The 27,815-nt window shown below is 41.9% G+C and overlaps 1 protein-coding gene across 1 annotated transcript in view; it reads left to right on the top strand.

Moving 5' to 3' along the window:
• Positions 1 to 16,246, top strand: part of C10H1orf87 (chromosome 10 C1orf87 homolog) — an 88,217-nt gene extending 71,971 nt beyond the window's left edge. The window contains 2 exon segments of the mRNA XM_059138516.1: positions 9,339 to 9,608; positions 16,086 to 16,246. Of these exon segments, the coding sequence (XP_058994499.1) occupies positions 9,339 to 9,608; positions 16,086 to 16,246 (431 nt within the window).
• Positions 16,247 to 27,815: the final 11,569 nt, after the last annotated feature.

Raw genomic sequence — 27,815 nt, 5'->3', positions numbered from 1 at the left:
AAAAAAAGAGGAAAAAACCCTCTGGAAGAAGTTAACATCATATAAAACCTTGAGACTTATTTATACAAAATGTCCAGCATTCAATTACAAATAATCAGGAACGATACAAGACAGGACATGGATTTTCAAATAACTGTAATTAATATGTTTAAGAGAATGGATCAGATGGAGAATTTAAGTAAGTCATTTGAATTTATAAAGAATATCTAGAACAGAAAAACATAAAAATTAATTTTTAAAAACTCACTAGATGAGTTGAACAGTAGGTTGAGTGTAGCTGAAGAGAGGATTTGTGAACTGAAATATAGTTCATTAGGAAATATCCAGATTGAAGCATGAAGGAACAATGAGGATAGAACATACCAAAAAAAGTATATGAGACATAAAGGAAATGGCAAGAATATTCAGTATACATCTAAAGAAAGATAGGAGGAAGAAAATAGAGCTAAAGCAGTATTTGAAGCAATTATGATGAAGAAATTTCCAAAAGTGATAAAAGACCTCAAGCCACAGATCCAAGAAGTGTTATGAACTCCCATGGAGACAAATAAAAAAGAGCTTAGACCCCTCCAGATATGCTATTGTCTGAGGTCTAAAATAGTATTTCACGAAAATGAAGTATGGCTCCAACTTTAAATCTCTTTGTTGTAGAGCCTGTGAGTGAGGAAGAGGAAGAAAAAGCAGGAAGCACAGAGCAGGGTTATAGCAAGGCTGCTAATGGAGGGAAATTGGAAGGAATAATCATAATTTCAGAGTCTCATTGATCCCTCAAACATCTCTTGAAGACCTATCACTCAAGACAACACAGAAAAATTACTAAGACGTGAAAAGAAGGGGCATCTGTACCCCAATGTTTATAGCAGCAATGGCCACGGTCGCCAAACTATGGAAAGAACCAAGATGCCCTTCAACGGATGAATGGATAAGGAAGATGTAGTCCATATACACTATGGAGTATTATGCCTTCATCAGAAAGGATGAATACCCAACTTTTGTAGCAACATGGATGGGACTGGAAGAGATTATGCTGAGTGAAATAAATCAAGCAGAGAGAGTCAATTATCATATGGCTTCACTTATTTGTGGAGCATAACAAATAGCATGGAAGACATGGGGAGTTAGAGAGGTGAAGGGAGTTGGGGTAAATTGGAAGGGGAGGTGAACCATGAGAGACTATGGACTCTGAAAAACAATCTGAGGGGTTTGAAGTGGCGGGGGTGTGGGAGGTTGGGGTACCAGGTGGTGGGTATTATAGAGGGCACGGATTGCATGGAGCACTGGGTGTGGTGAAAAAATAATGAATACTGTTTTTCTGAAAATAAATAAACTGAAAAAATTTTAAAAAAAAGAAAATAAAACAAGGAAGAATAACCACTAAAAAAAATGACTAAGAGTTTAAACTCCCTTTTATTAAGGAGAAAAAGTAATTCCTACTTAGAACGGTTTCTCTTGACAGGACAGAAAAGCTAACTCAGTTGGTTTAGACAATAAAGAGTTTTGGTTTATGTAAATAAAAAGTCTGGTGGCAGTAAGAGCCATAGGCTGGTTTGATGTAGTCATTAAAAATGTCAAAATCTGGGGGGCACCTGGGTGGCTCAGTGGGTTAAAGCCTCTGCCTTCGGCTCAGGTCGTGATCTCGGGGTCCTAGGATCGAGCCCGGCATTGGGCTCTCTGCTCAGCGGGGAGCCTGCTTCCCTTCCTCCCCCTCTCTGCCTGCCTCTCTGCCTACTTGTGATCTCTGTCAAATAGATGAAATCTTTAAAAAAAAAAAAAAAGTCAAAATCTGGGATCTGGTTTCTTTCTGGCTCTCTGCTCTGCTGTATATGGTGCTGGCATCAACTTTAGGCTCTACATGGTAGTGCCTCAACTTCTCCAGACACTTGAATAACAAAATAGCTATGGTAGCCAAGGTCATCATATCTTGACAGCACTCTCTTTTGGCCAGCCCTGCCCAGAAGAAGAGAATTTTATGAGTTGAGAAACTGTAGCAGGTGTCTCCTCTCATCTCAGAGGCTTAGACTGAGTTTTATATCCACCCTAGAACCAAGACTGTGATTAGAACACCATGATGGTCTTCAACTAATCAGAGACCAACCTCAGAGCTGGAACTTGGTGTCGTTCTTACCAAACCACAGCACTGGGGGGGGGGGGGGGGGGGGGGCGGGGGGCACAAAGTAAAATATAGTTGCTATCACCAGAAGGGGGTAATGAAGAGGACAATTGCCAGAGAAGAAATGAATGATGGAAGAAAAAGAAAATCAATTCCAGTCACATGCATGGCCCATGAGCCCTTCAGTTCTGTGAATAGTTAAACTTCTCTTCCCCTTTCATCCCACTTCGGCTAAGCTGTCCTCTAAGCAATTGCCTGAATGTACCAAACACTTCTCCCTCCCTTGGACCTTTGCCTTTATGATAGCTTTTCCCTGAAATGCTCTTTCTGCAGACATTTGCATGCCTTTCTCCCATGTTTCTCAGGGCTCTATTTGAATGTCACTTGGAGAGGCCTTTGGTGAATTCCCTCCCTAAAATAGCAACTGCCACTGGGACACCTGGGTAGCTCAGTTGGCTAAGTGGCTGCCTTCAGCTCAGGTCATGATCCCAGCATCCTGGGATGGAGTCCCACATCCAGCTCCTTGCTCAGCTGGGAGCCTGCTTCTCCCTCTGCCTTTCCCTGCCACACTGCCGGCTTATGTTCTTTCTCACTCTCTGACAAATAAATAAACTAAAATTATATAAAATAAAATAAAATAACAACTGCCAAGGCATTCTACCCCCATAAATGGCTTTAGCTATGTGTCTAGCCCTTATCACTACTTGCCATTACTTTACATAGCTTTTGCCCTCACCACTGTAATGCACACACTCCATGGGAAGATTCTGTCTTGTTCATTGTTGTATCACTGTTAGCATTTAACGAATGTTTGTTGAATGAGTGAATGAATTAGAATCTAGACCTAACCCTACCTCTGTTGTCTTTTTTTTTTTTTAAGATTTTATTTATTTATTTGACAGACAGAGATCACAAGCAGGCAGAGAGAGAGAAGGAAGCAGGCTCCCTGCCGAGCAAAGAGCCCAATGCAGGACTTGATCCCAAGACCCTGAGATCATGACCTAAGCCAAAGGCAGAGGCTTTAACCCACTGAGCCACCCAAGCGTCCCTACCTCTGTTGTCTTAAGCAAGAAACCAAACCTGGTGTTGCCTCAGTCCCCTCATTTGTAAAATGGAGGTAATTTCTACCTCACAGGGTTATTCTTTAGGTTGAGTAAAAAAACCTGTGAGAAATGTCTGGCATATATAGATATTTAACATATATTTATGCTTCCTTCTCATAAAAGTTTCATTCACTAGGTCCAATGAGGCCAGAAGCCTTTATTCAAATCTGTTTTCTCCCGTGGCTTCACTTTAGAATTACCTAGGGAATTCTTTAGAAGTCCTGAGCTGGGTTCTCACCCTTCGAAATTCTGATTTAATTGGTCTGGTGTGCCGCCCAGGCACTGGTAATTTTTAAAGCTCCCCAGGTGGGAGCACATTAGCAGCCAGCGCTGAAGACCACTGATTCAAAGTCATTAGTGGGGAGCGGGGGAGGGGAGGGCCGGCTGTGTGACTGTCAGAATCCACTGGAAGCCCTGTAAAACCTGGCCCTTCCAACACCTGGAAATCTCTAGAAGCCAGCTTGGCTTATTTCCTCCAGTACAAATCATCAACTGGCAGACTAGACAGATGGTTATTATTTATCCTTCCTGCTGTGTTAGAAAGAAAAAAAAAAAAATTAGCTCTGCCTCGGGTTTCTCAAACCATTTTTACATGTGCAAACCATTACCTTTTTATATGCTCCTAGATATTAGAAGGGAGAAAGGGAAGCTTAAGTGAGATCAGGAAGACCAGCATTTATTTTCTGCTAATGTAACTTCAAGAAGTGCAGACCCCAGAAAGAAACTGGCCTGGGACAAAGACTAGGTTCTAGATCTTAGGCTAAAAGGGAAACTATACAGGAACAGTGCCCAGAAAACTGCCTGGCACATGATAATTAATGTTAAGTCCTCTCTTCTGGGGAAGCCAGGTTTGTTTAAGACCACTGAGCATCTTCCTGTGTTAAGTATTTTTAGTTGGTAACTTTTTTTTTTTTTTTTTAATCTCCACAATCTTCCTGCAAACTGCTGGTCCACTTTTCACAACAGACAAAATTAAGATCTGAAAAGCTGCAGCTAGTAAAAGCGAGAATCAGGTTTAGCATTCAGGTTTGACACCGAGTTTATCTTATATGCTCTATACTGCTTCTAGAATCCTCTTAACTCTCAGCCTTGGTAATTCAGAGAAATTAGAACTTTTCTTCACTGGCAGCAACCAGAAGGCTTTTCTCTCATATACAGGGTGAGAAGAGCAGGGCCCCGGGCTGCCTGATGATGATGGGTTCCTATGACAAATTTGCAGCAATTAAAACAGATCTGCCTTAGCTGGCTATCAGGATTCTCATGAAGCATCTATTAAGTTGTCCTCTATCTAGCATCTGGGTTAGGGATGGGCAGATAAAGAAATGCAGAGAAAAAGTCCTCCTCCCATCCGGTCTGAAAAGGAACTGGGAGAAATACAACTATCCACTCAGCAGCTTTAATTTCTAAACTTCCTATCAGGGCACATGGTCATTCATTTCATCTACAAACATGGACTGAGTACTTATTCTACTGCTCGGTGCCCGGGTTGTGGACATTCTGAAGTCACATTGTCTTCATCAGGAGACTGAGGGTAGGGGATTGATAATGAATAACAGGTGCAATATTAAAGGGGCAGCAAAAGCTTTTTTAATCTGATACGTACGTTAATTTACATGAACGTCCTTACACAGATGACACTATTAGTTCACATTTACTGAACACTTGCTATTTCCAGGTGTTTGCTTTACAGCTTCTAGCCCATTTATCCGTAATAAACTATGGGTGGTATTAGCCACCTTTTGCAGAAATGGAGAATGAGACACAAAGAAGACAAGTAACTTGCCCAAGGTCACACAGGTCATAGAGAAAGGAGCCAGGACGGACTCAATCCTAGGGCATCTGGCTTCAGAGCCTCCACTCTCTACCACAATGTTACACTGCCACTCTCCACCTTTCGAAAAAAAGAAAAAAACTTAGTAATTGAACCATCTTTATCGAAAGCGGTGAGAAACCATATACATTTGTTAATGGCATACTTGAATTATGCACCAAATACAGAAATCAAAGCTCCCAGAAATCGTTACGGTGTGGTAGTTGCTTGGATTTGTAAAATAAATGAGTAAGTCAACAAAGGTGCTAGTGATGAATGAATGCTACCCACCATAAGACTGAAAACACCTGAGCAGAAGATCTGCATGTCTTTTCCTGGATCCTAAGGAAATTTCTATTCATAAGGCAACAGCCTGAGCAAGTAGTACCTGGACGGTAGAATCCTCCAGGTTAGGAATAATGTTCAAACTTCTGAACACTGACAGGAGTAAGGAAGGGGGAAGACAAAGTTTTTACCTGATCCTTGAGGCACACACCGGCATGGAGTGAGAGGCAGAAGTTCGTGCTTTGGGGAAAGAAGCTGAACTATGGAAAGAGGCCCCTTGCTGCTGCTTGCCAAACTCTAGAAGTCCTCCTGATTCAAGGCGATGCTATAGGCTATTGTCTCTGCTTATCTGGAACAATCTTTCACACAGGAGGCATTGCCAGCATCACTCTGACCTGGAAACTCCTATTCATCCCTCAGGGGCCCCCAGTTTAAGTGTCACTCCTCCAGCAAGCCTTCTCCGATCCTCCCCAACTCCTGCCCCATCTCAAAATAAGTGTAAATATTTTCACCTTTTCCTTGGTTGTGTTTATAGTAGTTTATAACCCAATAAAAATTTTGAGTAGTAATTTAGCATCAACTTGCCCTCTGTGAGCTCCAACAAGACAGGTACTAAAGCCCCAATCTACCAATGTATCCCTATCACCTAACACAATGTCCGCCACCTAACAGAGCCTCCACATTCTCTTGGCCTGGGTGCATACATGTAGATGTTAACATAAGGAGAACAAACTAAACCCTTCCAATTTTTTCTTGCTTGTCTAGGGAAGAACTTAAAAAAAACCTCTGGCAACACAGGCTAAAGTCCCGGAGATGTCTCCAGGCAAAACAAAACATGTGGTGTGCACCTGGCTCTACAGAGCTGGAGGAGGGGCTTGGCCCATTTTTTGCCTTGTATTCTCTGGGGCTGGGTTGGGCCCTCCCTTCTGGGTTTTTGGTTTCCACCCAGCACCTTGATGTCAGGCTCCCTTTGACCTTGAGACTCTGCTGCAACAGAGAAGGGAGGCAGAACTCTGAGAGTCTGTGGATTGGTTCCTGTCCTTGCTGATATGCATGCAGAAATCACACGGTGATGGGCCTACTGTCTGCCCCAAGAAACTGGACTTGTAGCTTGTATACAGGTGTCCTTCCAAAGCCCGTGACCAATCCACCAACTGCCATCAAAATAAAAGATGGTTATGAGACCTATTTTAACATCGAAAGCCCAGCTTCCAGAAACTGAGGGTGACCTTTTCCCCAGACATCACATTTTAAAATGTAATGGGCTCTTTGATTAAAAAAAAAAAAAAAAAAAAAATCTGGCAAGCAGTTAAAATCCGTATTAATATTCCCAGCACTTAGCCAAAAGAAGATGCAGACGGAATTGAAAAACAGCCTGAGTTTTTCTGTTGTTGTTGTTTTTTAAATGCCCGGATTAGAACATAATTCATCTTAAAATGACGGGAGGCCTCTTCACGCACTTCACACTTTGAAATATTTTAGAAAATAGTATCCATTTTGGCAAGCCTCTTGCCACGCAAGAAACAACAGCAAATGCTTTTCTCCTTGAGTGTTAAGTCTGTTGTGAATAAGATTATAAAAAATATACTTTGCTCTTTTATTTTGCCTCTTGTTTGAGGATTTTACTGCATCTCTGCAGTAATTGATTCTTCTCACATTCCTCTATGAGTAGCATTCATTGCCCCACTTTTAGAGAGTGAAATTGAAGCAGAAGTTTGGTAAAGCACATTTCCTCTTTTCCCAGAGAAAATCATTTATTCATTCCCTTATTCATTCAGTAAACATGTCTTTAGAACCAACTATGTGCTGGCCACTAACCAGACCTTGAAGGTCCATGGATGCCTACCTCAGAGGCCCTGTCTCTAGATCTCTGGTAGAGGAGACAGATACTCTAACTTCAGGTCACAATATCCTCTAATACATGCTGTGATGGACAAAGGGGTCTATAAGGAATCACCCCTCACACCACCTGGAGCTTTGGGGAAGGGTCCCCCACAAGAGGTGAAATATGAGTTGAGTCTTGAAGGATGAATAGAAGCCCAACCAATGAAGACAGGAGTGGTAAGAAGGGCTCTCATGACAGAGGGAATGGCATGTATAAAGCATAAAGACATCATACAGCTTCATTTTTTTTCCTGGAAAAAGATGAGAGAAAAAGATACATACATACGATTAAAAGAAGAGAAGCAATAATGATAACTTGAATGGTCTTATGTGCCAAGTAAGGAATTTGGACTTTATCCTGATACAGTGGGACCAAAAGAGTATAGGGCATGTTACTTATTTCCTTACTACTTACTCATTTAGTTAAGCCTAATTGAGGTCCATACAACCACCCCCCACTGCCTTTAGTGGTCAAAGAGAATGTTGAACTATCTGAAAGAATACAAAAATTTATTTAAAAACAGTTTCTCAGATCCAAGGACCTCTCTGAATTCTCTAAAATCATCCACCAAAATCTATGCCAATGTGCATTTAGCTAAGTAGATTATCCAAGTATTCTTCAGATTTCTAAAGTGGTCCAAAGCTCTAAAAAGTATAATAATCCTATTTATTTACTTTGTGAAAACCTTCAGCTCTTTCTCAAAATTGATTTTATCAAAGTAGAATTCTTTTATATTAATCTCTTGACAATTTTCTGGCTGTTGGTCATCCATATGGTTATAATTTCATATAGCATTCTACTCTTTCAGATAAAACAGTGCTTTCCATTCCCCACAGCAGCCTAATGAGTGTTTGTTAACAAACTCAAAACTTGGGGTCTTATTGCAGTTTCCATTCTTCAGGCCTGTGGGATTTTCACAGCTTGTATGTGAGAAGTTTGAGACAAAGGTACAAAATGAGAAATTCGGATATTTGAAAATTGGGGAAAGCACAGATTTACAGAAGTTAGAGACATAATTCTATGGCAAATTAGTTAAGATTATTTGCATCAAGGTGAACAGAACCAACTCTACCAATTTAATACAACCTAAGGACAGACCCGTAACAATGAACTAAGATCAGGATCTTGGCCAACATCATGAATTCCTGTATCTTTTCCTCTTCTCTCTTCTGTCGGCTTCATAACCTCTATCTACCTATTTTTCCATCTGTCTGTCTGTCTGCCTCAGTAGACCATCTTTTTCTCATTTCCAATACAAAGAGGAAAACCGGCTAGAGTTCCTACATCTCACAGAGAATGGCCTGTTTTTCTATCTTTCTGTCATTATCACTCACAAATAGTTCCAAAACCACTGGACAACAAACATACTGTTCATTGGCCCATTTTGCATTTGATGCCCAGGCCTGCACCATGTACATACCAATTCTTTCCATAGCCATGGTGATAGGGAGGATGGGAAATTCCTGGAGCAGCAGGGTTCGGCAGATCGAACAAGTGATGCCACTGTCTCTCTTCACAGTGGATGATAGGATGTCTTACATGGTGCAGTGGGAACTCATCTATTTGTGCTAAAAGCATCTCATTTTGTGCTGGACACTTAGTTAGAATATCAAAATGAGCTGGATGTAACCTCTATACCCTCCTTCTAGTTTTGGGTCTACCATTGACTTGTGATCTTAGTAAATCACTTCCACTCCCTGGGCTGCAGCATCCTCTGTTAAAGGAGTAGGATTGCCAGACCACAGAGGGGCTTTATGGTTTGTTAGAATGAACCCATGAGCCTAAGATAATATCAATACTGTTTCAATCACCTTTTGTCAAGAATCTCACACTCATGATGCATTTTCCCATCAAGAAATTATAAGCATTGCCTGAAGCCTATCCCTTGTGTATCCCACTAGTATAAAAAAAAGTAGAATATCATGAAAAGTCTGTTACAAAAACCTTTGTTTTGTGTAAATCATAAGTTTAAACTGAATAAAGTCATGATTCCACCCTTCCCTTAAAAAAAAATACTATTTATATACAGCAAGAATTGGCAGATATGGTCCTATGGCACTGAGGATTTGAAACACATCCTCTAACTTTACAAAACCAGACCTTACAATAAATATTGCTGGCTGTGTGGCCTCATCTTTGGCCAAGAGACCGGAGGAGCTCTGTGCAGTATATGTATTGCCAGTAAGATGCTTGTGTTATTTTGGTGGAAAACTCCAGAAGAAGAACCACAACCAAAAAACCTTCCTGCTGAGATTTCAGCCACCTAAGATCCCCTGAATGCTCTGAAGTTCAGGCCAGTCTCACAGCCTTTTTTAAGTCCAACCATGAAGAACCCGTCTGAAGAATACGAGACATGGATTGACAGGTTCAAGAAGCTGGAAAATGCCCTCTAGCAGTGTGATTGGAGTAATACAGGTAAAGTGAGAAGCTTAGAGCTGTTAGGACTTTCCATGTGTGTTCTAGTCTGGAAGTGGACACCTCCTTTTCTTTCACTTCTTAACAAACACAGTTTGTCCATAAACCATGTGCACTGGCACTGGGAGCACAATTGGGAAATACAGAGACGAATCAGAGGAAGACCTGAATCCCCCACCATCTCTTTGTGTCTTTGATCCTCCTCCATTCAACTCCTGGAGTCTAACCTACAATCCAGTCTTGTAACTCCCAACTGAAATCTTCAGTGTGCCCACTGATAGGCTGAACTCCAAACTCCCTAGCAAGGCAAAAGCTAGCTCTGTCCACCTAACCAGTCTCTTTTTCTTCAGTGGGTATTCTCCCAGTATCTCCTACCCTATCATAATGGATAACCTGCCTTCCTCAAACATACCATGCTTTCTCCTGTGGCTGCTCCTTTTCTCACCCTATGCTCTCCATCTGAGTTGTCTGCTTTTCTTCTTCCTACCCCACCCCCACCAACTCCCTATCTTGTCCACTTGGCTAGCTCATGCCTAAACATGTTTCAGGTTAGAACTCAGGCTCTACTCCTCTGAAACTCCCCAAATTTCCCCAGACAGATCTAGGCTAACCTTTATCTGTCCTCCTAGAGTTCTGTAACAACTATTACCATATTTGATAAATATCTTTTTCATTTGGAGACTTACTACAATCTCACCGGTAGGCTATATTCCTTTTCCCACGCTTGCACCTTGCACAGTTCTGTTCAACTTTTTTTTTTTTTTTGAGGGAAAGAAGAAAGGAATGAATGTAAACACATAAATAAATCCAAGAAGAAAGGTAATAGATACCATTACAGTGTGCAATGTGGACATTCAGAGAAAGGAGTATTCCTTCCTAGTGAGGCGGTCAGGGAAGGTTATCTCAGTGTAAAATTAACCATTAAGGATAAAGTGCAGTTTATATATAAAGAAATGAAATAGATCTTTCTGGCAAAGGTGTGCATTAGCCAAGAAAATTGTTATGTGTGAAGCTCAGTGCAAGAAGTTTTGATTGGAAATAATATAAGGGTTATTAAGAAGAATGTTAAATGATAAGGGTAGAAATGTAAGACTCCAGATATAGAAAGATCTTAGATGCCAGATCAAGGAATTCAAGTTTAGTTGCAAAAGAGTAAGTAGCATTGAGCATTTCTAAGAAAGGAAGGGTTATGATGAAGTTGTATTTCAGAAAGATCCTTGATGGCTATGTGCAGATGGAAGGAGAAAGAGAAAGTAGGGAAAGGGGTAAGGATTTGCAATGTCCAAGTGAAAATGAAGTCCAGAACAAGGTCAGAAACCTGGAGAAGAGGGAGCAGATACAAAAGGACATGGACTAAAATGGTGGTACTTTTTTTTTTTTTTTTTTAGATTTTATTTATTTATTTGACAAAGAGAGAAAAATCACAAGTAGGCAGAGAGGCAGGCAGAGGGTGGGTGGGAAGCAGGCTCCCTGCTGAGCCGAGAGCCTGATTTGGGCCTCAATCCCAGGACCCTGAGATCATGACTTGAGCCGAAGGCTGAGGCTTAACCCACTGAGCCACCCAGGCGCCCTGAAATGGTGGTACTTAATTACATTCTGTAGTTATGGTGACTTAGTGTGTTACATGTGGAGCCTAAAAACATGGAACCCACAAAAGTGGCGACTAGAATGGTGGTTGCTGGAAAAAATGGGAGCTGTTGTTCAAAAGGCACAAACTTTCAGTTAGAAAATGAACAAGTTCCAAGAATTTAACATACAGCATGATGATTCTAGTTAACGATGCTATATTGTATACTTGAAAGTTGCTATGACAGTAGAGCTTTAATGTACTCACCACCATAACACAACCACAATAAAGTGGTAATTACATCTGATAAAGGATATTTTAACCAACCTTATTGTGTTAAACATTTCCCAATATATACATGTATCAAATCATCACATTGTACACCTTGAACTTATAATATGGTATATGTCAATTATATCTCAGCAAAAAAATAGGGGATACATTAGCACTCTCTAGAAATAATCACATAACAGTAGCAATGCATTTTCTGTTTCATTTTGTTTTGTACTCTAGACCACATAAAGTATAACTACCATACAATACCTCAGGACTTCTAATAATCACTTTACCAAAGAGAGGAGGAGATGAAAATTTTAAATAAAAAATTCATCTAGTTTATTAAACTTCTTAAACATGAACCTTTAAGTGTTTAAACTTGTTAAACACAGAGCCCAGCACTGTGCTAAAGGCTGGACCAGAAGGGAAAACAAAAGAATGAGACATGATCTCTGGCCTCAGGGACATTTGGTAAGACACCAAAGGGGTCGGTTATGTGTCCGCCTTCAGCTCAGGTCATGATCCCAGGGTCCTGGGATCGAGCCCCACATCAGGCTCTCTATTCTGTGGGGAGCCTGCTTTTCATTCTCACTCTAGCTGCCACTCCCCCTGCTTGTGCTCTAACTCTGTCAAATAAATAAAAAATCTTTAAAAAAAAAAAAAGTCAAGGACCTTTTAGGTAAGACACCAAGATAGATAATAGTTAAATGCTAAAAAACAAACATTCTCAAGGGCAACATATAGCAAAGTATTATAACTGAAGAAACAAATATGAATTGAGTTTTCCGAAAAGGTTCCATGGAAAGAGAGCTTGAGTGAGATTGCAGGAAAGGCTGAGGTTGACTTTGGATAGCTGGAGAAGGCATTCTGAGTTGAATGAAACCATCTCCTGCAAAGCATAGAAGGTTTGTTCTAGATTAGATAGTAAAGTTGAGACCCTACTGTAACTCTCAAGTGCTAGGCTGAGGCTTAATCCTCTACCCAATGTTCACCAAAGTTTCGATCAGAGGAGAGCACCATAGAAGAAGAGATGGATAATTTAGGGAAGATACTGGAGAAAAGGAAATCATCAAAAGGTTACCAAAATAATCACGAGGATGGAGTAACTGGGTGACGGGCATTAGGGAAGGCACCTGATGTGATGAGCACTGGGTGTTACATCACCTGATGGACTACTGAACTCCACCTCTGAAATGAGTGAAGTTCTATATATTGGCTAATGGAATTTAAATTAAAAAATAAATCACGAGTCTAGGTATTTATACCATTAGAGTGGTGACGGGGTTACAAACAAATACAAAAAAAATTCAGGTGGAAAGGGAAGACATTCCTAAAGAAAGAAGTGCTGAGTGGCAGTGATGGATGATGGATCATAAACTTAGTTGCTAAGAGACTCCCCAAAGACTGGGACCTTTCTCATACTTCTGAACTGTTCTAAGGAAAAACAGAGTTTTGTTGACTTTGGAGGCAGATTCCGGCAGATTTGAAATGCCTCTCTCATGGCCTCTTCACTATTTATGCTTGTTTTCTCTGTTTCTATGAAATTCATTAGCTCCTTGTCAGCCAGGGAATGTGTCAGCCTGATCTATAACTATCTTTAATGAGGAAAGAGGATTAACTGAGGTCATTTAGTTGGTTTATTAACCACAGTATTTAGCTGACCACCACAGCTTCATTCGAGACACTGAGCAGATGATACCTTCTTTGCCTATTGATGAATCAGTGTTCTCTATTATGTGCAAGGAAATATGTAGGCCAGAGTGTTCTTCATTCAGGGTGAAGACAGACCATCCATCATCAAATTAGTGTTTCTGGGAACCTACTCTGTGCTTATGTTCTAACAGGGGTTGTCAAGAAAATATCCTTGAGGAGAAAGAATAAGAAATGACTGTGAGTAACTGGTCATGTTTTCTAAAGAAAGAAGGGGGTTGGGATAAATGCTTGGGTGAATGGTAGATTTGGAACTTTCCCAATGAACTGAAGGCTAGATAGAAAACGTTTTCCAGTTCAAGGAGGCCGAATGCAATGAGAACCCTCAAGGACATTCTTTGCATGAGTCTGGCCTTTGCACACAGCGAATCACTAACTCCTCACATAAACCACATGCTGAAGGGATTAATGGCCTTATTTAAGGAGGAAAAAGCCAAGCTCAAAGTGGCAAAAGACTAGCCAGTGGGAAGTGGAGGCATAATTCAAACCCAGTTCTGTTGGACTTCTCCTACACTAAACTCCCATGGCATAACAGAAAGAACATGAGGTTTTGCTTGTTGCTTTGTTGGTTGTTTCTTTGTTTTTACTGGGAGACTTAGATGCAAATCCAGACTAGACTAATTGCTGAGCCCTGAAGACCAGTTATTTAGGTTCTCCAAGCCTATTTTCTCATCTATAAAATAAGACTGATAATAATAAAACATACCTCCCACATGGAAAAAGGATCACACGAGATTTGAGAGTTTCTTTGCAAACTATAGAATGAAGTGGATGTTAAGGAGTTTCTTCTTCTTATACCTTTCAATTTGGTTCTGGTGGGACAAGAACAGGCTTTTCAGCACTAAAATAGATTGTAAGGGTTATTTTATGCAGCTTTCCTGGGCAGCCCCAAATGACAGTAAATTAGATACAAATTTCAGTCAATGGACTTTTGTTTGACACTAGGATTCCTCTACCAATGGTAAAACTTAGAAAATAGTAGAAAATGCCCCTACCCACACCAGTGGTGATTCCTACATGTATTTTTTAACACTACTTTTAATTTTTAATTAAATATAAACTCAATTTTATACATTTTTAAAATTTCTTCCTATTAAGACACATTCTTATTTATTTTGACTAATATTGTTGCTACAACTATTATAATCGTCCTATAAGAATGCTTGTATTATGGGTGCTTAATAGTTTTGAACACTGTGTTAAGATTTGTTATTTTATTGATTTTCATATTGTTTAATTATTCCTATTTTAAAGTTGAGGAAACTGAGGCTCAGAAAGTTCAAGTGCCTTCCTCAGTCAGACCCTTACTCCAAAGCCCATGCCTTATATTTCCAGAGGCAGAATATGAGGAAATATCTTGAGGGATCCAACCTAGACCAGACCAACAGTAGACATCCAGTGGAGAAAATTGCAAAGATGTTATTGACCAACTCACAGAAATATTTCTGCAGAGGAAAGGATCAACATTCTAATAGAAGAGAGAGACATAAACAACCCTACACAGAACAGAAGATAAGCAGAGATGGGATGGGGTGGGATGGAATGGGACAGGATAGAAATGAATTAGAACTGGATAGGATACATCACATTAGGGCCCCAGCTATCTGCAGCCCACTGTTAAGAACACCCATCACAGAGAGGTTCAGAAGGGAGCACCATGCCCAACAGTCCTTGCTCATTTAAATATGAACAATATTTGGCCACTTAAACAAAGTTAATAGGTGTCCAAACTCTAACTCTAATAGACTGGTTGTGGTGTTTCATTTTGTAAATGAAATGACACGAGGACCGCATCTGGCCTCTTTGAGAAAGAAATTCACTATCATTGTTACAGCCTGTACAAGTACAGGATGATAAAAGAACAAACTGCAAGGGATGCATCTTCAATTCCTATAAAAGATACTGAAAGCTTTTCTTGACACCTGTGGTATAGATCTCCACAATTCAAAGAACATCTTTAGGAAACCATCTGAGCCTTACTTGCAACAATCTCTTCCCCCTTATTCTGTGATGGAGTGTAGTGGTTAAATGCATGAATTCAAGCAATCTTGGACAAATGACTTACCATGTCTATTCCTCAGTTTCTCCCTCTATAAAATGGGTTTTTGTGAACATTAAATGTATTACTACTGGTAAAATGTTTGGAGGCATAACTGAAATATAGTAAATGTTATATACATGTGTAAATATCAGTCACTATTGTGATATTCTAGCTAATTTTCTTCATATCTTACCATCTTAAAGGTTGGGGAGCTTCCTGAGGTAAAAGGTCCCTTCTTTAAATCTTCTATATTCTTAAGCATAGTATCTGACATATATGAGCTCACAATTAGGGGCTTAAGAATGAGTTATTCATCTTTGCTGATGCCATGCTCCCCACTTAAAGCTCCTCTCCACAACTCCCCAAGTCCACCTACCCTTAACTTGGAAGGGACCTTGGCATTGATGCATATAACGGACGGGTACAAAAGAACATCCTGTGGTGATACACACTACCAGCCCAATTACACAGATTCAGACTCTGAGCCATGAGAAACGAGAGGATGTACCTGTGATCACACAGCAAGCAGGAGGGAGTCACAGTAAATACATGAATAAATGAAATGAATAAAATGAGCTGTTTGAATCCTGCATGTTTAGGAACGTGTTTGGCTACTTCAGTAAGAAAAAAATAATAATAAACCAGAAAAATTAGAAATTTATTTTAGCAGGCACCCCCTTGTTTTAAAAATTGGCCTTTAAAGTTTTATAACCACAAAGAAGAAGCTTAAATTGCTTTAGGAAGCTGAAAGTGACAAAAATATTAGCATTTTGTTTTTACTCAGAAGTCATTCAAGCTAATATAGATTTTTTTTTCTCTCTCTCTCTTTTTTGGTTTCTCCACAGGCTTTTCAAAACTTCCCACCCATCCAAACCAATTGCAGGAGTCCTGGAGAAGGAATAAGCCAGATGCCTCATTCACAACTACAATCTCATTTACAACCTGTCCCTGAGCCCTCAGAAAATTGACCAAGCCTTGAGGTAATTCCGTGCGGGAGAAAATCTGCTCTCGGAGCCAGCCCTTCAGTACTTAAAGGAGCTATGATAACAAGCCCATATTGTGAGAACAGATGTTTCTTTTATCTTCCTTTTTACCCAGACACGTGTTTCTCCCTGGCCTCAGTGAGGCTGATACGGTGACTGGAGATCTGGAGATGCTCTGGACTTGGACTTTTATTCTGGCTATAATGCTCCCTCATAAGCAGCTCAGAGTGACCCCCCCCCAAAAAAAAACCAGGATTCCTCTGCCAAGATAGCAAGAGCCCAATTTCTTTAAGTCCCCTTCTATTCTAATAAAGCTCCTTATTAACATTACATGATTTTTTTCTAAATTCCTGATGAAACTTTGTTTTTGCAAACCCTGCAACTCCATAGAGTAAAAAATATGCTAGATATTGTTGTCAACCCCCCAAAATGCGTGTCACATAAGAGACCTTGACACACCATTTTTGGATGAGTAAACTAGACTTTTCCTATACTTACTATTCTAGGAAGAATTTACATCATAAGAAAAATAAAGAATTCCCAGAGAGTTCTCTGAATAAGTGAGATATTTTCTATAATACAAAACTAGATGATGCTACACTGTCCCCAAAGATATTTTCCCAAATATATCTAAAATTTGAAAGTGTTAATGATTGACATATCGGACAAATGGTTCTGGAAGTAGGTAACAGCTTTGCTCTCTCTGGCAGGAAAATCAAGCAAAACTTTCCACAGGTTCCCATAGTTCTTCTATCCAACTTTGCATCTCCCACAGAACTCATACTCACACGCACATCACACCACACAGATAGTATGAGCTCACCAAAGGAATACTGACCCAGGACTTCAGAGAAAAATGTGTTCCCAGAACCATCATTAATGCTGAGTGACCTGGATTCTGGTTTTCAAATTTGTGTGGGAGACAGGACAAGGGAGTTAGGTCAAGGGGGAAATTAAAAAGCTCTCTGAGCATCCCTTTTTATCCATTTTTATGGGGGGGTCTCATAAAATCTTATAAACAAAACCTTAAGAACAAAATAATTTTGATCCACTAACATTGAAGATCTCCAAGGGCTCCAAGTCTGACCTGCTTCAGTTTTAATAATCCCTGAGTAACCCAGAAAAATGCCTCCTGAGGCCAGCTGACCATCTCTCTAACATTCTAGAACCCTTGCACCTGATAGCTGCCTTTTAGGTCAGAGAAGTAAGCAAACAAATATGGCCTTTCTCATGCTACCGAAATGTCAAATGAGGAAAATTAGAATATTAGAATATTAGAAAATTAGAACATTAGATCAGACAAATAAGCATACATTGGGCAACTAACATGTGCTGGGAACTGGACATACTTTGTTTCATCCAACTCTGACAATTCAGTGTGGTGTGTTTTACCATATTGAGTAAATGGTACTCAACACTGTTGAGGAAAGAGAGGCTCAAAGAAGTAAAGGGTAGAAAAACTGTTGGGCTGTTCCTATTGATAACGGGCCAGGGGGATAGAGCCTTCTGGAGATCATTGGTCACACACCTAAGAATGTCCTGTCCACCCTACATCTCTGTGGGTAGGTAGACTGGAAAGAGGGTTGGATGATGGGAGGCCCTCAACATGAAGCCAGGGTTATCAGACTCAATCATGAGATTCTGGAAGCTATAACCTTACCTTACCCAATTCTTTGTGTGCAACATCTAGATAGCCTCAGCACTCACCAACTCACACAATTAGAGGAAACTCTGTTGACATACAACACAACATGAAAGATGCCCCAGAGCTATGCGACTAGAGGTCACGCACACCACAACCTCCTACAGAGCTGGCTGACTAAATGAATGCTTCTGCAAGTGCATGGCCATATCTGGATCCACAGTCACCCCACCACTACTACCTACCCTTCAACAGAGAGCAGAAAAAAGAAAAGGCTTTGTAACCAGCCAAAATCCAGCTCTGGCACTTGTAGGTGGTAGCCTTGGCAAGTGTTTAAGCTCTCTGAACTTCAGTTCCTTCAACTGTAAAAGAGGAATAATATAAATACTTAGAGTTTCACAGGAGTGTTTTAAACACTGAGAGTCATGCCGTTTGGAAAGTTCTTGTACAGAACTTTCTGGAGATGGACTTTTCTTGGGCCCTTTCCCTCAGCTGCCGAACATCAGGACATTTGAACGATAGTCCCTGAAATGACATAGGGACATAAGGCTACCCCATAGCTAAAACAAATTTTGAGGTTCATCTGTCTTCTAGAACCGAGAGACAATTGTTTTTGGATCATCTTCTGTCTGGAATTGTCCACTATTTTACCCCAAGGGGTGTGCGTGTATGTGTGTGTAAGTGTCTTCATGTGTGTGTGCACACAAATGTGCACGTGAGGGCCTTTGCAAGACTTCAACTTTGCAAAAGTAAATGCTCATTAGATTTTCTCTGAGTAAACATTAAAAGAACCAAAATTCAACTTAAGTCATTGATAAAGCTAGGATACCAAGGTGACAATGTGATAGCAGATTTTGGATGAGGTCTTACCTTGAGACAAACCACTGGACAGAGAAAGGAAAATGCTATGAGGTCATTATGCTTTAGAATCTGGTTTGACCTGTATCCCAGGACTTCTCCATGATTTGCTTATGGAAAATCTGTTACCTTTCTCTCTCTCTCTCTCTCTTTTTCCCTCAGATCAGTGTTGTTTTGTACACTCCCTGTAACGGTATCACTGGGATTTTCTAATACTGGGGAGAGAAAGTCTGGTGTCTGTGGTCTTGAACAGGTTTCTCTAGCAGAACCTTTCTACATAGGTATCTGTGTACAGTGGACTGTTCAAACTCCAGTATGCCCTGGAGAGACTCAGGGTCAACTGTGTCTGCCCTAACTGTCTGAAAGCCTCAGCCCCTAAAGATGGATCACTGAAGACATGGTAGAGGCTGTGAATCCCAACAGCTGGGCAGACTCCTTCCCAGATATATAACCATGAGCAATTCATGATCTATCTCACAGAATCATTCATATTGAAGGAGATAATGGGACAAACTGCCCAGTACTATACCTCTCACATAGATATACTCCATTAAGGGAAACTGGCTTTCTATTTTATTCTTATACAGTATCTCCATTTACCCCATTCAGTGAACCAAATCACTGATGCCTTTTCCAAGTACAGACCCCTTCCCAGCTAACAGGCAGCTCAATGATCATGTGGTCCTGGAGGACAGAGATCCAGCCCCCCACATTACTGTTCTCCATTCTCTCACTTGCTCTGACTCCTCCCAGTAACCCAGCTCAGGTGACATTACTACTATGCCCATTGTACAGATCAGAAACTCAGATCAGAAGCTCAGGGTGATCAAGGTACTTGCGTAAGGGCTAATAGCTATTGAATGAGTGAAGCAGGATTAGAACCCACGGCACCACTTCAAGTCCAACAGCGACTTACAGGTCACAGAGCAAAGAACCTGCAAAATTCTCTCTAGGATGCATGGTCTCTCTCCCCAGTAAGGGCTGGTGTCTTTCCCAGCTTTGTCTCCAACACAGAGCACAGATTCACCCCCAAGTAGGCACCTGGAAAACACCTGTTGAATGGAGCCCCCACATGAAACTTTGGAAGCCCCACAGCCTTCTGCCCTCTCCCGGCTCTCCCAGCTAGATCACTGCCTTGTGGGGACTTGAAGGAAAGGTGTTTTCAGAACTCTTGGCATTGTGTGTTCACACAAGCAGAAACACAACTGTATAGATCACGCAGTCCAAAGAGTTTGCTAAGTGCTCCCTGACTCTTCAGAGGAATTTCCCAAGATCATTAAGAGAAAGAATACAGGGTTTGATATTCTAATTGGGATCAGCAACTGGACAGCTTTGGAGCAGGCCAGAGAACTGTGGAGCTCTACAAACAAACGCTGGCCTTTCTTCTCTTTCTCTCCTCTCCCCTCCTTGTTAGAGCCTTTCAGCTACAGTTCCAATGCTCCCTAGCAACAAAGGCGGGGGTCCCCGAGCTGGGGTGCCTCAGGAATGCCAGCCATCCCTCTCATTAGCATTCAGGGCCCTTCATCTGCCTGCACAGTTAGCTGCAGGACCATGCAAAAGGCAGTGGCTTGGGGGAGGCCCCGCACTTAGCGTGGCTTGTTGGGAAATGGGAAGCCTCCAAGAAAAGTTTCCAAACAAAAGGCATCAATATTATTTGTGGAGCCATCAGACTGCCTGGGACACAATATGGCTCTGGCTCAGCCACATGCTCTCTCCCCAGGTTCTATGTGAAGTCCTGGTGGGGACTTTCCAGACACATCATGGCCCTGTGTGCCAACACACTGGAAGGTCTCCCTTCTCCTCCCCTCTCTGCTGCACAGTCTCTCCTCAGACTCAGTTTATGTAGCTTGGACAATGGGTAGACTCTAGCTGGCAGTGGGAGAGTCCAGAGGAAGGGAGTTGACAGAGAGTAAATGGTCAGATGGAAGGGCAATCACAAACAGATGGTGCTGCTAGGAATGGATTCCAGACAAATTCGCAAGCAGATTGAGCTCTGACGAAGACTTAGCTGGTGGAAAGCAAGCAATTGGTGCCTTGCACCAAGCCTTGCTCAAAACACAGCTCTCCAATACACTCTTCAACAGTTCCACGAAGGGACTTCTACTGGGTTCTGTCTCACTGGAATTCCCAAATACTGTTCAACAAGCCAGTCCCTGGGAGATTCCAACCAGCAAAACCATTTTCAACAGTCTCATATTGTCTCTAAGTAGAGTTTCCTCCAGACTCCCTATGTTTGAACACCTCCAGGGATGTGGACCTCATTACTTGCCATCTCTAAGACAAGTCCTTCTCCAGACAGCTCCAATTTGTTCTTTTGCAATTGGTCTCTATCTTAATCTCCTTTCTACTCTCCATTGTGGCCAAAGAGTATGTAAAGTTTCATCAAGAAATCATGGCAACAGCAACTGTACTAACCTTGTGTCTGGCCCTTCTAGGCATCAGGGAGTTAAAAACAAAACATCACCACCACTGCCACCACCAACACCAACAAAAGCAACAACCAAAAAAAAAAAAAAAGAAAGAAAGAAAACTTTGTTTCTCTCTTCTAGAACTGACTCCAGTTGGGGAGGGTGCTAAGGAAGGGGCCCTTACTGTATAAAACTTTCCATAATCCATACCATGACCTACACTCTCCATTTCCACCTTCCTATGTATGTACCTCTGAATAAGAAGCCCATCCCAAATAAGTCATCTCAGCCTCAGAATACCCCCACCCCTTCCCTTGGTTAGCAACACTACTTACTCCTTACTCAACCATGGCATCACATGCCCCTGCATCCAGCGTGTGACAGAGAGCATGAAGCAGAAAGGCAGGTATGAGAGGCACTCCCCTTTGGGTCCATGAGTGGAGGAAGGACTGGATAGGTAGATGGATTTTGATTCAACCAGAGAGAAGACATGCTAGCGGGCCACTCCCTAAGGTCAGTAGCTTTCTGTCCACCAGAAGCACTTGAGATGGATAAAAATTCATCAGGGATGGGAACGATGAGCAGGTCCTTCCAAGTACAGGATAACACAAATGATGGAATATTTGGGTTATGAAGCATCAGATAGCTTGCCAGGTCTTGGACACCTTCACCCAATGACAGAGAAGGAGAGAAAAGGTACCGCTATCCTTAGACAGGCTTAGTCTCCTCTGCTCTTATGTAACCATCATCACACTTGTAATTAAATCAGTATTTTCTTGCATTCAGTCTAGTCAGGCCCTGGCTCTTTCTCAGGCAGACCCAAAACAAAGAACTCTACACAATGGGAGCTTGCAGAGCCTGAGATCGAATCTACACCCTGCCTTTGGAAGACCCATTTGGGGATCATTATTCCCCCACCTCCTGAAGGAATTGATTTCTGACCAAGTCAGCTGTGATGTCCTGTGCAGTATCTAGGGCATGTTTCCAGGTAAACCCTCTATCCTGAGGGAAGACAAAAAGCGCAAGAACCGGCTGGGAGTGGAGTGAAATGCAAGAATGGTGGGCATTTTGCAGGTAAATATAATGAGCCTCCAAGAAATTCTGTGGCTTTGCTGAAGGTGAGGGAGGAGCTGGAAACAGATGAGAACTCTCCTTCCCTCACACCGCCCTTAGGGGCATTCCTCGCCAGTCCTGCCAGTCCCACTCCCTCCTGGCTTGTTTTCTAGCCGCAAGCAGTACGTCTGCCCACTCCAAGAGCCAGATTGGCAGAGTGCAAGAAACTGTGTTCCCACACACTGGACGCCTTGGGATCTGTGTCCTGCTGCCTCATGCCAAGGTTCCCTGAACCCAAGGGAAGGGGAAGGGAGCTCTCAGTATTACACACATGCTGTGGGCCCAGTACTATAATTTCCCCTAATACTCATGACAGCCTTCAGAAATGGGAATTATTCCCACGTCACAAATGAAGAGCTGAGGCTTAGAGGTTCCGCAAAAGAGCGGTAGGGACATGATTTAACACAGACCTTCCCAGCTCCAAATCCTGTGATGACCCCCACCCTGGGTTGTCTATGGGGGCAGAAATGACCTGGTGCTGCTTCCTTCTGGGGCTTCTAATAACCTGGGATCATTTGTGTCTAGGGAGAGAAAAGAGGAACTCAGACCTGTACAGTTCTCTCTTTTTTATTTAACAAGTATTTACTGAGCACCTACTATGGTCAGGCCTCAGTAAACAGTTTGTGTGCATTTCCCAAAATAGTTCTAAACTTCCCAGAAAAAATGCTTTTGCCCAAACCCTGCTGACCGACTTGGACTTCCTTCCTTCTAATACTGACCTCTGTCTGGAATTGGAGTGTTGGTAGCTTCTCTCCCTGGCTCTTTTTGGATCAGAAAATGCAAGCCTACTCCCATTTATCTCTCTCCTCACTTAATCCTTCTCACTCTGTGAACACCACTCAGCCAACACTATGGTTTCCCTGGGCCCTCTCTGGGGTCTCGATGAGGCATGAGTGACTTATTCCTACATGGATAACTTAGTTATTTGTTGGTCTGAGGCCATATGGAAACCACAGATATACCACACAGATCCTTCAGCAGGAAGCATCTGTCATTCCTATCCACCCATCCATCCATTCATTCATCAGTTCAACAACAGCAGCAAAAAAACACCCCACTGTGCTTAGAGCTGGGCTGGATACCAGGCATACGGAGATGAATGAGGCAAGACTCACAGTCTGGAAGCAAAGGCAGACACTAGAGATGTCAAGTCCAACAGAGTCTAAGAGCTGTGCAAGAGAGAAGCCAGGAGTACCCAGCCACAACGGAAAGGCACACAGCTCAGCCCAGTGACCACAGCGTGGCTGTTGTCAGGGAAGGCTTCCTAGAGTGTTTAGGACTGAGCCAAGTTCTGGCAAAGGAGAAGCAACTGGCCAAAACAGGGATGGCATTGGCATGCTTGGGTGGCAGGGTGGAGTTCTCCAGGTAGGCCAAAGATGATGAACAAAACCCTTGAGACATGAATCTACCCTCTGTTCTGGGAACCATGAGCTGTGGTTACCTACACTTCAAGCATGATGCTCCAGGAGAAAGTGGAGGAGGCAAAGCTGGAGATGGTAGAATCAGGTCTTGAAGGCCCTTGATGCCCAGCCAAGACTCCATGCAAAGCAGAAAGGGCTGTAGTATGATCAGATGAATGTTTTGATCGCTCAGGGGCCATTTGGGGGGAAGCTCTGAGATGCAAGACGAGAGGCAGGAAAACCTCTTACATACGATTTGTGTGACTTGGGTAAGTCACTGAACATCACTGAATCTGAGATTCTTCATCAGTAAAACAGTAGGATTTAAAGTACCGATTTACCAGAATCATTATAAAGACTGGATATAAGGTGTGGAAAACACGCACAGTGCCTAACACTAAACAGGTCTCATAGAGTGGTAGTTACGTGTTTTATAATATTCATGTTCTAGAATAACCTGATCACAAAGACGAAGGACCTTGCCGTAAGAACAGCCTTTCTTAGGAAAGGCACGAAGGATAATGCCGTCAGCAGAGCCGCTTCAAGGGAGTCATTGACACGGACGCACACACACAAGTAAATAATTTATGTGTTTGAGCCATTTTTTGAAGGCCCATTATTATTCCTACTCCCTGCCTCACAGTGACGCTGGTAGTCACAGTGCATTAGTTAATTTCATGGCCCTGTTGTGAATCTTACAATATTTCATCCTCCTAATTCAAAATATCCATTCCAAGTGGTTCCAACTTCACAAATAAATAATTCCTGTTGGAAAATGGAGTTTTTCCATCTGCCCAGCCCATTTTCCATCTGTTCCTACGAGCTCGTGGTAGGACGGAGCTGGATCTTGAGGCCCCGTTGATTAGTCCTGATTTAAGAAGGAATGGTTTTCTCCCAGATGGATCGTACATTAATGATGAAGATTCATTTCCCCCGTTATTAGTTACTATGTTAGGAGACAGTTTTAGAGATCTGGAAGTAGACCAGAAGCATGCTAGATAAAAGGAAGGAGAGAAAAGTCACATTGACCTCACTCCCACCATGCACTTGACCTTATAGGCACTGTATGCGGGGCACCCGCGTAATTTGACCATTGCAACAGCTCAACAGGTAAATGTGATTACGTCCATCTGACACATGAGGGAACTGAGGGTCTGCAGGGCTTTAAAAAGTGCCTAAAATCAGATACTATGTAAATAAGGGAGCTAGAACTGAGTCCCCAACTCAGACTCTTTCCGTAACGCCAGGGATTCAGGGGAGCACTGTGCTTTTTGAATGGAAAGTACATTGACCAAAAATTTATGATGTTGTTTCTTTGGATAACCATGTCATATTATAATAGAAGAGTATCCAGTAAAGGAAAGATAATCCATTTTTAGGCCCTTACAATAACATGGAGCCGGACAGAGGAAGACATTCACGTATTGATACAGTCAGAATACAGCTCGATCTTAGAACTTACACCAGTGAACTATGAGTTAGAAAACTTGGACTCCTATTTTGGATCCCTGACCTATCTTTATAGCCAAGACAAATCACTTAATACCTCAGCCTCAGTCTCCTCAACGGTAAAGTGAATCTACCCTATGTTGCCTCTTCAGGGAACCCCAGAGTATGTGGAAAGGCACACCTAGAAGGAGCATGTAAGCTTACAAAAGGGAGGACAATTTGTCAATGGTTAAATTCAGTGCAAGTATTAGATGGCATTTTCATTTCTGTGCCTGCTTGCAACAAAATGTTGGCCCGCAACAAGATCAGGAGTTTGTGTCGGCGGATACATCCAGGCAATCCTTCCTTCACTGAGAAAGTCTGGTTACAAAAAGACATCAGTTAAACTAAATGGGGTGCTTAGTGATGCAGATGATTTAGGCAAACAGTCTATTGGCCAACACCAGCCTGTGGCCCACACACTGAGTTTTGCCGTCTAGACTACCTCCAGGAAAGTGGATGGTATAAGCACTGGCGTAGACAGTCTCAGCAGACTACTTACCAGCTTTATGTGATCTTTATCAAATTATTTAATCTTACTGTATCTCAGTTTCCTCTTCTAACAGAACAACACAAAACTCATTGGGAGGTCATAAAGATGAAAAGAGGCCATGACTACAAGTGTGACTGTGTAAAACAGGGCCTGGGACATAGTGGCCAGAGCAAAAGAGTTATTCACCGTCATTACCAACCTAAAGCATCTGTCCTCCTGGTCTACCACAGTGTGTAAATTCCCACTACTAGGGGTTGAATTTGGTGGTGGTACAACCAACTCAACTCAAGGAGGTTGTGGAGCTATTGGCATCCCATGGACAGGGCCAGGGATGTTGTAATACACAGGACACCCCCCACAATGAGGTATTATCCAGCCCAAAACATCAATAGTGCCAAGGTGAAGAATCTTGCATTGGACTCATTCCTTTGGTTTGAGGTCTCCTGCCATCATATGAAGATTTAATAATATACTTCAGGCTTTACATAAACTTGTGGTTTCATAGAATGGCAGTCCTAAAAGAGACTTTCGACCCTAAGAGTCACCATTGTGCCATACAAATACCCGTTTTACTGGAAGTAAACCTCAGAGGGGCAAGAACTTCCCTTCTCCCTCTCTCATGTAGTAACGGAAATGGTAATTCTGTTTCTTCTATCTTTCAGTCTTACCTCATAAAAACACACATGCCCAGATTGATCAGAGAAACCCAAGGTCAAAGTCACCAGGCTACCAACTGAGAGAGCTAAAATTACACCCCATGTTTCCAGATCCAGTGGCTAAGAAACTCAAGCAGGGGAGAGGTCAATGTAGCCCAGGGCACTTGCAGCTCAGAAACGAGGCTTCGGCATTTCTTGACCCTTCACATCCATAAAGCTCAGCACAGAGAAGGGAGGTGGGTGGGAAACAGGGTAGCAGCAAGAAGCAGTGAACTTGGAGTCAGTCTTGGAACCAAGTCCTGCTCTCTGACTCTTCTTCTGTGTTACTGACCAATTATAGGAAGCCTGGAAGACTTGCACCGTATCTGTTGAACACTCCAAGCCCAAGGTCGGCAAAGTTCATCCTCCTTTATTCCATCTTTCTCTTGGTCTCAGATTCTCCACTCATGAAATAATGATAATAAAATGTACTTATCTCATACAGCTGCCTGTAAGATCGAATAAAATCAAAAGTGCAAATGCAACTTGTTATTAATGACTAAGAGTACAAACAATTATTAGCTGTATAACCTTGGAGAAGTCACTTAACCTCCCTCTGCCTCAACTTCCACATCCACAAATGGGCTTCATAATATTATTACTTTCCTCATACTGCTGTTGTGAGAATTTAATGAGTTAATATACATGACGTACTTAGAACAGTGCCTGACATGTAGCAAATTTTATGCAGAGAGTTAGCTAATATTGCAACTAATCATACTTTGCCCTCTGGGTCTTTCTAGTGAGGTCTAAGAGCTATCCAAATGCAATCTTCCTAAGTAAATTGTGGAACTCTACGACAGCCAACAAGGACAGGGCAAGATTCTCCCAAAAACTCCATGATGGTCACCTTCCTGCGGACGTTATTTCAGGATCAGGAAACAACAGCTCCCTCTGCTGCTCAGAACTGAAACAGCACCATGATCCCCTCTGACAGCTTCATTAATATTCTGTCCTTTCTGCCCTGCCAATCTTGCCTCTTGAAAATGCTCTTCCCAGACTGATGAAATTGCTTCTATGTACTAATATCATCAGTGAGGCATTTTCCTAAGCAGCTGACTCATGACTTTTTTTCTTTTTTTTTTCCTCCAATCAAAAGGAACCATCCTTCTAGGCTCTAGTTAGAATTTGAATAGCTCCAGTTCCCATTCGGAAGCAATGCTCGGGAGCCTCAGTAACTGAAGAGGGCATTCTCCCCACTGGGAAAGAAGCAGTGGAATTGGAGCATATAACAAATTGTTCCCATCCAGCAATCACTTTGTAATGTGACTATTTTCAAGGTAAACTCATTCGTCTTGTTGAACAGATGGCAAAAAATAAATAAATAAAGGTCTATCTTTGCATTTCTGAGACCCTTAAAAAAAAAAAAAAAAAAAAAACCTCTTTCCCAGATTCAGAGATGAGTAAACAGGATTTTTATCCAGATGGGTCCCATGGCCTGAGTAAAATGGGACAGGGTAAAATAAGTAAACACTTATTTCCTCAGTTGGAGGTTAACACTCACTGAAAATCTACAATGTCAAATATTTTTAA

Source organism: Mustela lutreola, chromosome 10, assembly GCF_030435805.1.
Source record: "Mustela lutreola isolate mMusLut2 chromosome 10, mMusLut2.pri, whole genome shotgun sequence".
In the NCBI taxonomy this organism is placed as follows: domain Eukaryota; kingdom Metazoa; phylum Chordata; class Mammalia; order Carnivora; family Mustelidae; genus Mustela; species Mustela lutreola.
Note: the sequence above shows the minus strand (reverse complement) of the source record. Positions and strands in the feature narration are given on the sequence as shown.